This window comes from Thamnophis elegans, chromosome 12 (genome assembly GCF_009769535.1).
Source record: "Thamnophis elegans isolate rThaEle1 chromosome 12, rThaEle1.pri, whole genome shotgun sequence".
NCBI lineage: Eukaryota > Metazoa > Chordata > Lepidosauria > Squamata > Colubridae > Thamnophis > Thamnophis elegans.
Genome location: NC_045552.1, coordinates 4822281 through 4838491, shown reverse-complemented (window position 1 = coordinate 4838491; position 16211 = coordinate 4822281). Strand labels below are relative to the sequence as shown.

General features: G+C 47.0%; 1 protein-coding gene across 8 annotated transcripts in view; it reads right to left on the bottom strand.

Annotated features, from left to right (window-relative positions):
* The window catches only part of ARHGEF1 (Rho guanine nucleotide exchange factor 1), a 69387-nt gene that overhangs the window by 42684 nt on the left and 10492 nt on the right, over positions 1 to 16211 (bottom strand). For 7 of the 8 annotated variants that reach the window (XM_032228117.1, XM_032228112.1, XM_032228111.1 and 4 more), the window contains exons 2-6: positions 7135 to 7236; positions 6385 to 6468; positions 4524 to 4643; positions 1051 to 1152; positions 756 to 798 (exon numbers count right to left, since the gene is read on the bottom strand). In XM_032228117.1, the coding sequence (XP_032084008.1) occupies positions 756 to 798; positions 1051 to 1152; positions 4524 to 4643; positions 6385 to 6468; positions 7135 to 7161 (376 nt within the window). In that variant the 5' untranslated portion in view covers positions 7162 to 7236. Of the gene's footprint in view, positions 1 to 755; positions 799 to 1050; positions 1153 to 4523; positions 4644 to 6384; positions 6469 to 7134; positions 7237 to 9564; positions 9589 to 16211 lie in introns of those variants that run through there. The other variant, XM_032228110.1, reaches the window with a different exon arrangement.

The window sequence follows — 16211 nt, the reverse complement described above, 5'->3', positions numbered from 1 at the left end:
GAAATCCAGTGGCTTTTTCCACAGTTTTGCAGGAAGGGGGGAAAAAAATAAGATCGGCCAATATTGGATTCAAAGATTTAAGGGTGATTTGTTTAAAACTCCAAATCGTTTTCGGAGTCCACTTGATGGTGTTGAGAGTGAACTGAACCGACGAGGTGAAAGAATACATGTTTCCAAATCGATCCGGAAAGCCAAAACCAAACTGATCCAAGTTAAGAATTCTGTTCAAATATCCGAATTGAAATACTTCCATTTTTTCCAATTACATTCACAATTTAAACCAGATTTTACGTGAGTCACTCTGGCCAAAACAACCATAGATTGTTATTAGTTTCCCGCAGCTGCCAGAATATGTTCTACAAAGGAAAGAATTGGGCTCACAGAACCAAACAAAGAGATTTACGAAAATAATTGCTTACATCGGTTTTCCCCGACCTGATGTCCCTTCCAGATGTGTTCAGACTGCAACTTCCATAACTCCCAGATAATACGGCTAACCAAAACCCTAATATCCAGTTAGGAAAGGCTTGATATTCCTAATGGTAGAAGCTACACAAATCTTTACGGCAATCTCATCGAAGCTGTGAAAATTAACATCACCACTAGAGGGCAGCAAAGCGATTTTTTAAAAAAAGGCTTGAATGTTTTGCTGCCCTCTGGTGGTCAGTGCTGGATTTCTGCAGCTCACACCTGATCCATTTGTACACTCTGCTCCAGATCATGGCACAAATTACGTCATGAAAGTTGGCTCTTACCCAGTTCAAACTGCACAACAGTTGGTATAGGGACTCTCAGCAGCTGTCGAAGAGATAAGAGAATGCAAGAAGCAGATTAAGAATGCAGTCACTGAAAATAAAGCGACGATCGATCAGGAAGACTATCTGGAGCTTTTGTAAGTTCCTACTACCCTGTGAACCAGGGGAACGAGAACAAATGGTGTAAACCTGATCTGGAAGGTAAACAAAAGGAATCTGCCCCTCATGACCAATTATCCAAATATTTGGGGTGGGAGTTTTCTTTCCGAAAGGTCTTCCCAGATCTTCTACTCACCCCAGTTTTGTCTAAGAAGACATGGCAAAAATCCACAAATTGCTTCTTGGCTTCCTTGGGTCCAAGGCGGTTTAGGATGAGGTCCACGTGCAGGTAACAGAGCTACAGGGAGAGAAGGTATTAAAGGAAACCCGCAGAAGCTACTGAAGAGACAGAGCTTGTGTTGTTGTCTTGCAGACGTTTCATTACCCAACTAGGTAACATCATCAGGATGAGAAGAGAGTGGGATTTGCTCGCTCTCTGAACAAACAGACTAACGCGGAGAGCAAACACCGCTCTTGGGGCCTGCCGGAGACCAGTCAACCTGGCAGCAGAGTCGGACAGTGAGGAGGTTGGGGAGGAACATGGGCCAGCCCTGGAGGCTGGGGAAGGCTCTGAGGAGGGCTCTGCGTCAGAGGCAGAGGGGGGGCCAGGGCCGTCTGACAGTTATCAGCTGCCTTCAGAGCTAGACAGCAGTGAGGCAGAAGAACAACTGGAGCCTGTTCCCAGTGTGTGCATGCGCAGAGCTGCTAAGAGAAAAAAGCAGCTAAGAAATCAGGGTTGATTGGAAGTAAAGCCACAGGTGGGAGGTGAATGGCCCCTCCCATAGGAAATAAAAGAGGAACGAAAGGGGAGTGGGCTTTTGTAGAGAACCATTCATTCTTTCGTTTCAGGAGTGTGAAGATCTGTCCGTGAATCTCAGAGACTCTCTGCCGAGTCTCTCCTTGCACAGCACCGCAAGCTTTACATGGCAGCTTTCCAAGATAGATAAGGTCTGTGGTCATAAATCCACCTTTGAAGGACTGGCAGCTTTCCAAGATAGATAAGGTCTGTGGTCATAAATCCACCTTTGAAAGACTGTTTACCAGGTCTTAGTTGAATGTGAATGGGAGGAATTCATATTCGTTTAATAAAAGGGGTTTTCCCGGGACCAGGAATCTGCTTCGTGCTTTTTTGGGGAAGCCTTGGTCAGAAGACCCCCTTTCTAGCACTGATGAGTTGGGCAAAATGTCTGTAAGAAACAACCAAGCTCAGAGACCACCAAGGATTCCACAGTCGTCTTCCTCCCCTTTCTCTTTCTCCTCTACTCCCCTCCTTTCCAACACTGATGCCGTTACCTAGTTTGATCACAAAACACCTGCGAGAAAACCACCCAGCTCAGAGAACACCAAAGACCCCCACAGTTCTCTTCTCTCACTACTGAAAAAAAGGAGAACTCTAAACTTCTGGTTTAGATCTGTGAAACTTCCTCATTTGGGCCATTTTTTTCTAAATGCCCAGCGATGCTTAGAGGTCTAGTTTGTGAAAAGTTTGTGAAAAGTTTGTGAAAAGTGTGGTGGAAGGTAGTCAGGAGGGAGGAAGGCTACTTTCCAGAGGCCAAAGAGGATCAGGAGGAAGAGGGTTCAAATAGCGACCCCTCAGTCACATCTGTACTGTTTCTCCCAGAGTTAGATCTATAGTTATGGCTGGGGAATTCTGGGAATTGAAGTCCGCCCAGCTTAAAATCGGAATGTGGGGAGTGACTTGGAAAAAAAATCAGAATGGGTGTCACATTTGGGATTGGAGATTTACCCCCCATTTAATAGATACCCTCGCTAGCAATTTTTAAAAGAAATAACTAGCAGCCACAAACTCAGAAAACTCCGTTGTTACAGCCTCAAACCCTCACAGCTTCAATATCAAATAGTCTAGAGCGAACCCCATTCTTAAGAGGTCCTTAAAGGGGGCATACACAATAACAATAGCAATAGCAGTTAGACTTATATACCGCTTCATAGGGCTTTCAGCCCTCTCTAAGCGGTTTACAGAGTCAGCATATCGCCCCCACACAGTCTGGGTCCTCATTTCACCCACCTCGGAAGGATGGAAGGCTGAGTCAACCTTGAGCCGGTAAGATTAGAACCGCCGAACTGCAGATAACAGTCAGCTGAAGTGGCCTGCAGTACTGCACCCTAACCACTGCGCCATCTCGGCTCAAGAGCACCAGCGTGCCTATTGCCCCTATTTATCTCCCCCCCAATTTTTATTTTTTATTCTCTTACATACCATTGTAAGTGTACATTCACATAATCGTTATTCTTCTTTACGTTTCCCATTCTTACACATTTGTTATTCCATTTAATAGGTTATAATATACAGTTTTGAGTTGCCTATTTACCATCCCTTCCACCTGTTGTAACACCACCTTATTTTCCCTATCTTTTCTCCCTCCCTCCCTTCTCTACTTTCTTCTTTCCTCCTCTCCTTCCCCTTCCTTCTCCCCTTACCTCTCCCTCACTCCTACTCTTCCTCTTCCCTTTCCTACCCTCTCTCCTTCTCTTTCTCTCCTTTCCACCCTCCTCCCCTGTCCCCACTTATAGAGCCGAGGTGGCATAATGGTTAGGGTGCAGTACTGCAGGCCACTTCAGCTGACTGTTATCTGCAGTTCGGCGGTTCTAATCTAATCTCACCGGCTCAGGGTTGACTCAGCCTTCCATCCTTCCGAGGTGGGTGAAATGAGGACCCAAACTGTGGGGGCGATATGCTGACTCTGTAAACCGCTTAGAGAGGGCTGAAAGCCCTATGAAGAGGTATATAAGTCTAACTGCTATTGCTATCTGTATTTAGCAATAGCACTTAAGACTTATATACCGCTTCATAGCACTTTTACAGCCCTTTCTAAGCGGTTTACAGTCAGCTTCTTGCCCCCCCCCCAACAATTTGGGTCCTCATTTTACCCACCTCGGAAGGAGGGAAGCTCACCTTGAGCCTGGTGAGATTCAAACTGCTGAATGGCAGCTAGCAGTCAGCTGTGCTCTAACCACTGCGCCACCCAAGGTCTTACATTTACATCCTTTGTTCATGTTTATGTTCCTGCCCATACATGTTATCTTGTACACGCTTGACAAACAAACAAAGAAATAAATAAAAACATGGGAGGAATATTGGACTTATTATGGAGTCCCAGTCTGTTTCTGTTTGAAGTGCGTTTTTCCTCACACTGATAACCATGTTGTGTTTGTCGCCCTTGACAACAATCTCTGTTGTCCATTGCCACTATATTATGTCACACATTAATGTTACTTAAGGAGGGTGGCAAGAATCATGCAATTTCCCTTCCAGTCACACCGGACTCATCCAGTCCAGCAAGAAACGCATCAGTGATTCTTCTACAGCTGTGTTTCTCAACCTTAGCAACTTTGAAACATGTGGACTTCAATCCCCAGAATTTCACAGCCGGTGTTGTTTTTTGCCTTGGAACTCAATCCATGCTCGCACATCCATGGGAACAGAGCCGGCACGAACAGGTGTGAATTCACCGCCTGTTGCACCACCACAATGCACGTTTATACACTTTGGAGATGCATCGCTAGCAGCTTCAGTGAAGGAGGGTGTGGTGCTTCACAGTTACCGGGGGTGGGGTGGGGGGGTTATGCAGAAGAGGAAGAGACTTGAGGCGGTTGCAGTTAAAACACACACACACACACACGCACACAAGGATGTTGTCAGCTCACCACAGGGCTTGAATCAAACTGCAACACCACATGTTGTATGAAAACCATTAAGTATGCAGGGTGCTTCATCAGAATCTCCAGGTTTTGGAACAAGCTGGTTTGAGCATCTGGGTGCTGGAACTGTGGATAAGATAAGAAAATGTCAGAAATAGCTATAGCAGGGGTGTCAAAACTCAAGGCCCAGGGGCTGGATTTGGCTCGCCGGGTGCTTAGATCCGGCCCATGGGACTGCCCTGGAAACAGCGAAGGACTGGCCCACGGTGCTCTGCCAGCAAAAAACAGAGCTCGGAAGGGCCCTCCCGACCTCAGTTTTCACTGGCAGAGGGTTGCGGGAGGCCATTCCAGCCGAAAACAGGGCTCGGCATCCTGTTTTCGCTGGCAGAGGGTTGCGGGAGGCCATCCCAGCCGAAAACAGGGCTCGGCATCCCGTTTCCGTTGGCAGAGGGTTGCGGGAGGCCATCCCAGCCGAAAACAGGGCTCGGCATCCCGTTTTTGCTGGCAGAGGGCTGCGGGAGGCCATCCCAGCCGAAAACAGGGCTCGGCATCCAACGTCTGCAAGGAAACTACCAAGCTCAGAGGGCCCCGCAGTTCAACCCTGAGCTACAAATGTTCTTTTCTATCGGTACCAGAAATAGCTTTCTTAGTCATCTTCAACACCCTTGGGAATGGAATTTCCTCATCCAGCCACTGTTAAGGCCAGCTGTCTGTTTCTTCAATCTCCTGTTCAGATCCTCCTGTGGTTTTCATCCCGTCCACAATTAAGAAGAACTATCTTCAGGGTGGATTCAGGCCAGCAGCTGATCCAATCGGGCCTTTCTTCTACATGTTGAACTCAATCCATTCCGAACATGCTCAAGTATGTTCTACGCTATGGATACGCTTCAAGGCGCTAGTCGTCACTTATAAAGCCCTTCATGGTATTGGACCTGGGTACTTGAGAGACCGCCTGCTGCCAATTACCTCAATAGACCGATTAGATCTCACAGATTAGGCCTCCTCCGAATTCCATCCGGCGGCCAGTGTCGACTGGCGACTACCTGGAGGAGAGCCTTCTCTGTGGCCGCTCCGACCCTCTGGAACGAGCTCCCCGTGGAGATTCGAACCCTCACCACCCTCCAGGCCTTCCGCAAAGCCCTTAAAACCTGGCTGTTCCGACAGGCCTGGGGCTAAAGAGCTTTTGCCCCCCTCCTCGAATGGTATGACTGTTGTGTGCTTTTAAATTGTGTATCGTTATGTTCGTCTTTTTTATTCCCTGTCTGTACCCCCTTCCCTGACTTGAATTGTGAGCCGCCCTGAGTCCCCTTCGGGGAAAAGGGTGGCATATAAATGTAATAAATCCAATCCAAGTATACACTGAAGCATTGTTTGTCGATCTTGGCTGCTTGAAGAGGTGTGGACTTCAACTCCCAGAATTCCCCAGCTGGCATGCCGACTGGGGAATTCTGGGAGTTGAAGTCCACGCCTCTTCAAGCAGCCAAAGCTGAGAAAACTAATCTAGAGTATTATATGACCCCAGCTGGAGAACCGATCGCCATCACGAGACTAGATAATCTTCCAAGTTCCATGCCCACTTCTGCCTTCTACAATTCTTGGGGTCGCAAATAACTCTTGAGCTTGATCAGGGGGGGCAGGAGAGATCCTTCCATTTCCATCTCCGGCATGACTCAATAAAACTATAGCTGGTCCTCAATTTACGATTGTTTACGGAGCCTGCTTATCACCTGTCGCAAGTTGAGGACTATCTGTATGCATTATAATGTTGTTTCTTCCATGCTTTTTCCCCAACCTAATTCCTCCGACCCACTTTATCCTCTTAATCTTCTTAAAAGGCCCCGTTTGTTCTGCTAATTTCCACACTTACAGGTTCAATGTCATTTTCAAAATCCTCATCTTCCGCACCAATGATGGACATAGCCACGCCCCCTTGAGCTCCCAGGGCTGAACTCTGGAGGGAAAAAAAAATACCAGAAATTCCCCAAGGTCATTTAGGCCGGGAGTCACCAACCCACCCACTCCCAAGCCATGGCCCAAGCCAGGCCATGCATGTATGTATGTATGTATTTTGTATGTCTGTCTGTCTGTCTACCTATCTATCTAATCTACCTAGCTACCAGTGGTGGGATTCAAATAATTTCACAACCGGTTCTCTGCCCTAATGATTTCTTCCAACAATCAGTTCATCAAACTGCTCAGAAAGTTAAGAACCGGTTCTCCCGAAGTGGTGCGAACTGGCTGAATCCCACCACTGCTAGTTACCTACCTGCAATCTGTCTGTCAGTTTGCCTGTCATCTGTCATTTATCTGTCTGTCTGCCTGCCTGCCTATTTATTTCTCATCTACTTGTCATCTATCTGTCTGTCATCCATCCATCTACCAGTATTAATCTACCTATCATCCATCTATCTGTGTCTGTCTGTCATCTATCTGCCTGCCTGCCTACCTTCCTGTCTATCATCTACCTGTCATCCATCCATCCATCCATCTGTCATCCATCTATCTGTTTCTACCATCTGTCTTTGTCTCTCTATCTGCCATCAATCTATATCCACCCATCCATCCATCCCAATGCCCTTCCATCCTACTTCCAAGCACACCCCAGTCAGTTACTTACCCCATTGTAACCCTCCTCTAACTCCATTCTGCCCCCTTGGGGGGGAGGGAGGGCCCCCAGCACCTGAGTCAGGGTGTCCAAATAGCCTGGATCAGCATACACCTAGAGGCACAGAAATAGTATTATAATTATCATACACAAAACAGCGTGACATCACACATTCCTACTTGTTAGCTGGCATTGGCCTTCATTTGCATCAAGTCCTTCCCAAGAACTTAGGATGTCATAGTTTTTCTTTTTACGTATTATTACCATTATCATTATGATTCGTTGCAGCCAGCCAGATGATTAGATTGGATTTCCCACTATTGAATCTTTTCAAAAGTCCTGTGACAGGCAGATGTGGATAAATGGACAGCCTCTATCACCAATGCACGACCCCAGAATTGCAAATCAGGGGTAAATCAAGCAGAATTTCCAAATCTGGCAACTTTAAGACTTGTGGATGTCCTAAATACTGCTCTAGTTGTCTCAAATTGTAGAGGGTCCCCTGCTTGAGCAGGGGGTTGGGCTAGAAGACCTCCAAGGTTTCTTCCAGCTCTAGTCTGATTGATTGATTGAAATAGGAATGAATTAGAGCCTAGTGTTAGATCTTAAAGCACATGACTGCATTCGTATACTGTGGCTCTTTAATGTTAGTGTAAAAATAGGACAAGCTGAACATATTGGTAGACAATAGAAATACACCGAAGGGAGGAGTAGAGCGAAAGAAGAAAGAGGGGTAGAGAAGGTGGGAGAAAGGATTGGAGGTAGGAGGAGAAGGAAGGGAGGGAATGTATTGGGAGAGAGGAGTGATAGAGGGGGAGGGGAAGTAGGAAGTAGAGGGGAATGTTGGAAGGAAGAACGAAAGTTGGAGGGGGGTGAAAGAGGGTGTATGGTGGGTCAAGGTGGTATATTGGGTTTGTATTTTGGGGGGTATTGTCTATAAAAGGGAGGGCTGTGTTTATTATTCAATGTTATATGCCCTGATTATGCACAGTATACATGTGATTGTATGGAATGAAATGGAAATAAACATATTTTTAAAAAAAACCACAACAACTTAGAGCTTAGCAATTTTAAGATGGGTAGATTCCAAATCTATCTGAATTCCCCAGCCAGCACGTGTGTTCAATTGATTGAGCATGCTTAGACTCCAGCAACCCAAATTCCCCAGCTGGCATGTTTGGACTTTAGTAGGGATTTTAAACACAGAATGGAGGCCGCCATCTTGAATTTATTGCCTCTCCTTGCATACATCCCTGAAAGTCGGCCCTTGTTCATTCACATTTGCAATGGTCTATGGTGCTTCTCACCCTTCTCACATCACCCGGCCAACAAAAATGTGTGCATAGTCAAGGCTGTGGTTTTCCTAGTTGCAATGTATGGCTGTGAAGGCTGGAGCATAAGAAAGGCTGAGCGCCAAAGAATGGAGGCCTTTGAACTCTGGTGCTGGAGAAGACTCCTGCACTGAGTCCCTTGGACTGCAAGGCGATCCAACCGGTCAGTCCTAGAGGACATCAACCCTGGCTGCTCTTTGGAAGGCCAGATCCTGCAGAGGAAACTCAAAGACTTTGGCCACCTGATGAGAAGGAAGGAAGCCAAAGAATGGAGGCCTTTGGACTCTGGTGCTGGAGAAGACTCCTGCATTGAGTCCCTTGGACTGCAAGGCCATCCAACCGGTCAGTCTTAGAGGAAATCAACCCTGACTGCTCTTTAGAAGGCCAGACCCTGAAGAGGAAACTCAAAAGACTTTGGCCACCGAATGAGAAGGAAGAAGGACTCCCTGGAGAAGAGCCTCATGCTGGGAAAGATGGAGGGAAAAAGAAGAAGGGGATGACAGAGAAGGAGGTGGCTGGATGGAGCCACCGAAGCAGTCAGCAGGAAATTAAATGGACTCCAGAGGATGGTAGAGGATTGGAAGTCCTGGAGGAACGTTGTCCATGGGGTCGCGATGGGTCGGACACGGCTTCTCAACTAACAACAACAAATGGTGGTGCTTCTGCTTTTCCTTTTTCCTGCGATAAAATGCCCAACGTCTGGGATATTTGAAAATTATCGTTATCAACATTTCTTTTGTTTCCTCCGAATTCTAGACACAGGCCCAGCCCTCCATCAGTCTTTCCCAGCCTTGACAACTTTAAGAGGTGTGGACTTCAACTTCCAGGATTGATTGAATGCATCCAACGTGATTTAGTTTGGGGTGTGGGAAGAAGTGTCTCCAGGGATGTAGGCAAAAGAAGGGAAAAAAAAGAGGTATAGAACACAGGGGAGATTTCATACACAGGAAGGTATTCAAGCAACCCACCCCCACCCCCAGCCCCCATTACTCAGAAATTCCTGCCTGAGGTGGAGGTGTGTGTGGCATGAATACTGCCTCTGTTACCGACAAAGAGGCCTCAGAGAAGCGGCTGGCATTAGGGAAAGTCCACACCCCACAGGCAGACTTACTCATCGAGGGCAGCGTTCCAACAGGCTGGCTGGTTGGCACTAAGGCAGGGAGGAGCTCCCTCTGGGGAGGGGGAAATGGGTCCAAAAATAGCAGCACCTCAATGCAACACCCTGGAGGGCTCTGTTGAAAAGAGCAACAGCACTTACAACAGCGTCATCCTTGACTTACGACAATCGAGCCCAGCATTTCTGCTGTTAAAGGAGGAAGGGAAGGAGGGAGGGAGAAGGAAGAGCAATAGGACTTAGACTTATATACCGCTTTACAGCCCTCTCTAAGCAGTTTACAGAGTCAGCCTCTTGCCCCCGACAATCTGGGTGTCTTCATTTGACCGACCTCAGAAGGACGGAAGGCTTGAGTTCTACTTTGAACTGATGGCAGTCGGCAGAGTTAGCCTGCAGTACTGCATCTAACCACTGCGTCACCACGGCTCTTATATAACCTATAAGAACAGGGAAGCCTGATCAAGTCTGACTTTCCCTTCCCTTTGGGTACCTGTTCTGTCCCCCCTTCTCCGCTCGTTAACAGACGACAGGCAGACAAACGTAAAAGGAACTCACTTTATCAGTTCTTGGCTCAGACTGGCTGCGAGCCCAAAAATAAACATAAATAAAGTCTCTAATGAGATAACAGAATACCAAACAAAAACTCTTACAAATGCACTTCTCCAAATGTCTCCTTGAATCAGGGTTACAGAAAGCAAATCACTTCTCCAAGTGTATCTCAAATAAACCACAACCGATGATCAATGGATGCATGAATAAACGAAGGAACGTTGACTCCTGCCACCAGGGCGTGGCATCATCCCTCCGAAGACCCACTAACGAGCCCCAGCTGCATTGTTAAACTTGCATCCCGAAAAGACTCACAGAAGACTGCTGTTGAGTCACAACAGGTACCAAAGAGAGTCAAGGCAAAGGAGTCTTCGAATTTGGTTGCTAAGCAAGGTGATTGCTTACAAATCACAGCGGATTTTACAACCTCTTTTGACCACGGTTGTTAAGCGAATCACTGCAGTTGTTAAGTGACTTGCGGTGGCTAAGCAAATTTAACGTCCCCGCATGGACTTCGCTTGTCGGAAGCAGGCTGGGAAGTTTGCAAAATGGCGGCCCGAGGTCCCCAGCATGTTGCAACTTTTGTAAACACATGATGGTCACATTTTGATCACAAGACCATGGGAAGGCTGTGATGGTGGCCAGTCCCTTCTTTCCCAGTGGATGTTATTTTGAACAGTTGCTAAACGAATGATTGTAAGCACTAGCTACAGAGGTGGTGGGGGAGGGAACGATGCTGTGGCTCAGTGGCTAAGACGCTGAGCTTGTTGATCAGAAAGATCGGCAGGCAGCGGTTCGAATCCTTAGCATCACATAACGGAGTGAGCTCCCGTGACTTGTCCCAGCTTCTGCCAACCTAGCAGTTCGAAAGCACGTAAAAAATGCAAAATAGGGACCACTTTGGTGGGAAGATAAACGGAACGTGCACCTTCGCCGTTGAGTCATACCGGCCACATGACCACGGAGACGTCTTCGGATAGCACTGGCTCTTGGGCTTCGAAACGGAGATGAGCACTGCCCTCTAGAGTCAGGAACGACTAGCATATATGTGCGAGGGGAACCTTTACCTTACAGGGTGTGTGTGTGTGACCACTTATTATCCCTACTGGTTCGCAAATGTGAGCCCACGGCACCATCCACACATGCGGTCGGTATTCTACACATGTGCTCTGATCCCGTGTGTGGCTTGCACGAATGCACACGGCTTGTAAACGTGCCCAAATAGGACGGCATAGAGCCAGGGTGGATGGACAGGCCCACCCGCGATTTCCACTACCAGTTGGGGCGAACCGCCCCGAACTGGCTGAATACCACCTCTGACTATCTTTATCAGTGTTTCTCAACCTTGGCGACTTTAAGTCCTGCAGACTTCAACTCCCAGAATTCCCCAGCCAGCTATGCTGGCTGGGGGATCTGGGAGTTGAAGTCCACAGGACTTAAAAGTCACCAAGGTTGAAAAACACTTATCTATATACTTTTTTCAGGAGTTGGCGCCTCTCTGTAAAGCAGCAGGGAAAAGGCATTAAGGATTGGGTGGCTAATTGCAGCCGCCGAATGGGAAAACCATGGGCTCTTTAGCAGGCAATTTCGGCACCTAAAAAGTTTTGAGGCTCAGCAAAATCCGCGCAAATTAAATGAAACCACATTCTGAAGTTCCTTTCGGGACATGTTTACACCCAGCCCCTCCTCAGCGATTCATCATTTAGCCACCTGTAGACTTAGAAACTAATTCCAGAAGGCAACGTAAAACAGGATAAATCAAAAGCTGGGTCTTCTTTTGTCATTCTGGGCCCGCCGACAGCCCACAAGAACGAGAAGTTGCAAACTCGGGACAGTAAACATTCTTGAGGACTAATAGCTTTATCCTAGGCAGGCATATCTTTGCAGCAGGAGTAAGCTGAATTTGAAACTGAATTTCATGCTTTAAGTAGAGAGCTTCCAGCTAAGGAAATATTTTTCTTGAAAGAGGGTTGTTATTGTTATTGTTTTAACAGTCATCCAGCCATAGACACACACCCATAAATTCAAGATATTGCTCTTATACGCATTCCGATGTACTTAGTAGAAAACAACCGAGCTACTGATGGATTTCTGCCAATAAACAAACATAAGATTTGCTTAGTGGAAGAGAAATGATAACAACCTCCAAATTACAGCCCAAAAATATAACTTTGGGAACAACCCGTTAGGTTTTCAGAGGAGCTGGAAACAATCACTTTGGTCTAGTGGTTACGGCTCCGGGCTGGAAAGCAGGAGACTGGGAGTTCTAGTCCCCCCTTTAGTCGTGAAAGCTGTCTGGGTGACTATGGGTCAATCCACCAGGAGGCTGGGACTTCTATTCTCACGTTATGCACGAAAGCCAGCTAGGTGACTTTTGGACAATTACCAGGAGACTGGGAGTTCTAGTGCCGCCTTAGCCATGAAAGCCAGCGGGGTGACTTTGTGCCAATCACCAGGAGGCTGGGAATTCTAGTCCTGTCTTAAGCATGAAAGCCAGCTGGGTGACTTTGGATAAATCACCAGGAGATTGGGAGTTCTAGTGCCGCCTTAGCCATGAAAGCCAGCTGGGTGACTTTGTGCCAATCACCAGGAGGCTGGGAATTCTAGTCCTGCCTTAGGCACGAAAGCCAGCTAGGTGACTTTTGGACAATCACCAGGAGACTGGGAGTTCTAGTCCCGCCTTAGCCATGAAAGCCAGCTGGGTGACTTTGTGCCAATCACCAGGAGGCTGGGAATTCTAGTCCTGCCTTAAGCACGAAAGCCAGCTAGGTGACTTTTGGACAATCACCAGGAGACTGGGAGTTCTAGTCCCGCCTTAGCCATGAAAGCCAGCTGGGTGACTTTGTGCCAATCACCAGGAGGCTGGGAATTCTAGTCCTGCCTTAGGCATGAAACCAGCTGGGTGGCTTTGGATTAATCACCAGGAGGCTGGGAGTTCTAGTCCCGCCTTAGCCATGAAAGCCAGCTGGGTGACTTTGGGCCAGTCAGCCTCTTTCATCCCAACCCACCTCACATGGTTGTTCTTGTTGTGTGAAAAATAGGAGGAGTAAGGAGTATTGGATATGTTCGCCACTCTATTTGTAAAAATAATAATAATAAAGGAGGCATAAAAACAAACAAAACCCCTGTAATTCCCAGCCAGCCGAGGACGACGGGAGCTGTGCTAATACATCTAGAGAGGATCAGTCTGCGGAATATAAAAGCATGTTAGCGAGCCAGCTTTTTTTTAAATCCATCTCTTTGTTTCCTTGCTACAATAGGAATTAGCCCAACATTATATGCAGTAATGCTATTTGAATGGGCAAATAAAGTTCCTGTAAAACATACCTAGGCGAGGCCAAAAAAAAAGGACTAAAAACAGTGCATCGAAGCACCCCAAAATACGAATGCAGTTGCGGTAAGCCAATATCCTCTCTCTTTAACCAGAAAATATCTCCCTTGCAAAAGATAACATGCAAAAGACACAGCCCTATCACCGACCGACACCAATCTTAAGAGAGCGGGAGCAAACAGGAAGCAAATTAATGGAAATTTGCAAATAAAAACAGGGCAGCATCAGCTGCCACTGTACCAGAGAGAAAGCAAAGCGTAACCACTTGCGAAAGGATCCTGGAGACAAGAGGTTGGAGGGAATCAGGGAAGCTACGGGGATGTAAGATTGGCACACACGAGTTTCCTTTGAGAAGTGAGGACAAGTGAGTCACGCAAGTTCCTAAGCCTTTTTAATATAGCGTTTCTCAACTTTGGCAGAAGTGTGGACTTCAGCTCCCAGAATTCCCCAGCCAGAATGCTAGCTGGGGAATTCTGGGAATTGAAGTCCAAGTATCTTAAAAGTTGCCTACGTTTAGAAACAGCTGTAACGACGGTATTTTTCAGAGTATAAGACGCACCCTTTTCCCCTTCAACAAAATGGCCGTGCGTAGCGTTTAGGAGGTTATCAGAGTCCTCCTGAGGGCTGGGGAGGGCAGAAATGAGCAAAAAACAGGGTTTTTTGCTCAGTTCCCCCCGCCCCAGCTCCCAGGAGCACTCTATAAGCCTTCTAAAGGCTATGCATGCCTTTTTGGACAAAAAACGAGCCCGTTTTTGCTAAAAACAGGCTGTTTTTTGCTCATTTTGGGGGGGGGGGTACTCCCCAGGAGCACTCTATAAGCCTCCTAAAGGCTACTCATGCCCTTTTTTTTGGGGGGGGGAAAGCATTTTCGTGAAAAACAGGCCGTTTTGGGGATGCCTGCAGAGTGCAAAAACTTATTTTTTTAATTTGCCTCTTCAAAATCTTGGTGCGTCTTATACTCTGAAAAATACGGTACCCTTATCATCCAATATCCAACATCACCCAAGGATCTGACCTCCCTTATACTACAGCTAGTCCTCGACGTATGACCACAATTGAACCCAACATTTCTGCTCTTATGTGAGACAGTTAAGTGCATTTGGCCTCATTTTTCTTGACTCGGTTGCTGAATGAATCACTGCGGTTGATTAGTAATACGGTTATTAACTGGAATTGGCTTCCCTGTTGACTTTGCTTGTCAGAAGTCGCAAAAAGGGGATCCCAGGACCCAGAGATTGCGGCGACCGTCATAAATATGAATGCCACCCATCGGAATTTTGATCACGCTAGCATGAGGATGCTGCATAGGTCGTAACTGTGAAAAACGGCCGTAAGTCACTTTTGTCAGGGCTGTTGTAACTTTGGTCACTAAATGAACTGTTGTAAGTCGAGGATTGCCTGCACTTGAAGGACCCTTAACAGGTGGAGAATTAGAGCCTACATTACGTTCAAGTGGAGGTTCTTATGGGATAATAACACGTATGAATGTGGAAAAACCTACAGAAGGGCCCATTTTCTGGTAGGTTGGCTACTGCCAGAAACATGTACCAATTATGAATCATTTTTGGACAAACACAAAGGCAAAAAAGTTGCTTTTGTTTCACAGTTTAAAGTATAGAATAGAACAAGCGTTGGAAGGGACCTTGGAGGTCTTCTAGTCCAACCCCCTGCTTAGGCAGGAAACCCTACACCACTTCAGGCAAATGGCTATCCACCATCTTCTTAAAGACTTCCAGTGTTGGGGCATTCACGACTTCTGGAGGCAAATTGTTGCAGGAATTGTAGATGTTCCAATCCTGAAGGTTTTTAAGAAGAGATAGGAGAACCATTTGTCTGAAATGGTAGAAGGTTTCCTGCCTGAGCAGGGGGTTGGACTAGGAGACCCCCAAGGTTTGATCTAGACATGGAAGAAGAAAAATGAAATATCTTCAAAGATCCCACATGATGTTCCATCAATCTTCGTTTATTCCAACCAAAGGCAAAGGGGATGCCAATCGTCACAACGGGACACCTGAATTCCTTGGGATTTTCCCTCCTGGCTGAACAGTTTTTGGCTCGTCCAGATTTGTTGTTAGTTGTGAAGTCATGTCCGACCCATCACAACCCCATGGACAACGTTCCTCCAGGACTTCCTGTCCTCTACCATCCTCTGGAGTCCATTTAAGCTCATGCCGACTGCTTCGGTGACTCCATCCAGCCACCTCGTTCTCTGCCGTCCCCTTCTTCTTCTTTTGCCCTCCACCTTTCTCAGCATGAGGCTCTTCTCCAGGGAGTCCTTCTTCCTTCTCATTGGGTGGCCAAAGTCTTTGAGTTTCCTCTTCAGGATCTGGCCTTCTCAAGAGAAGTCAGGGTTGATTTCCTGTAGGACTGACCCTTTTTGATCGCCTTGCAGCCCAAGGGACTCAATGCAGGAGTCTTCTCCAGCACCAGAGTTCAAAGGCCTCCATTCTTTGGCACTCAGCCTTCCTTGTGGTCCAACTTCCACAGCCATCCATTGCAACTGGGAAAACCATCGCCTTGACTACACGCACTTTTGTTGGCAGGGTAATGTCTCTGCTTTTTAGTCTGCTGCCTAGATCATCCAGGTTATTAAACAAAAGAACCAGCCCACAGTATTTTCAGATCGCACCAACTTCCTGGATCAGGAAGTGATGTAAAGGTACACACACACACACACAACTGCAGAGCATGAGGCCCTTTCAAGAGCTATTGACACACAACCAAGTTTCACAAGATCACAAGGCAGTAACTTTCGGATAAAAGG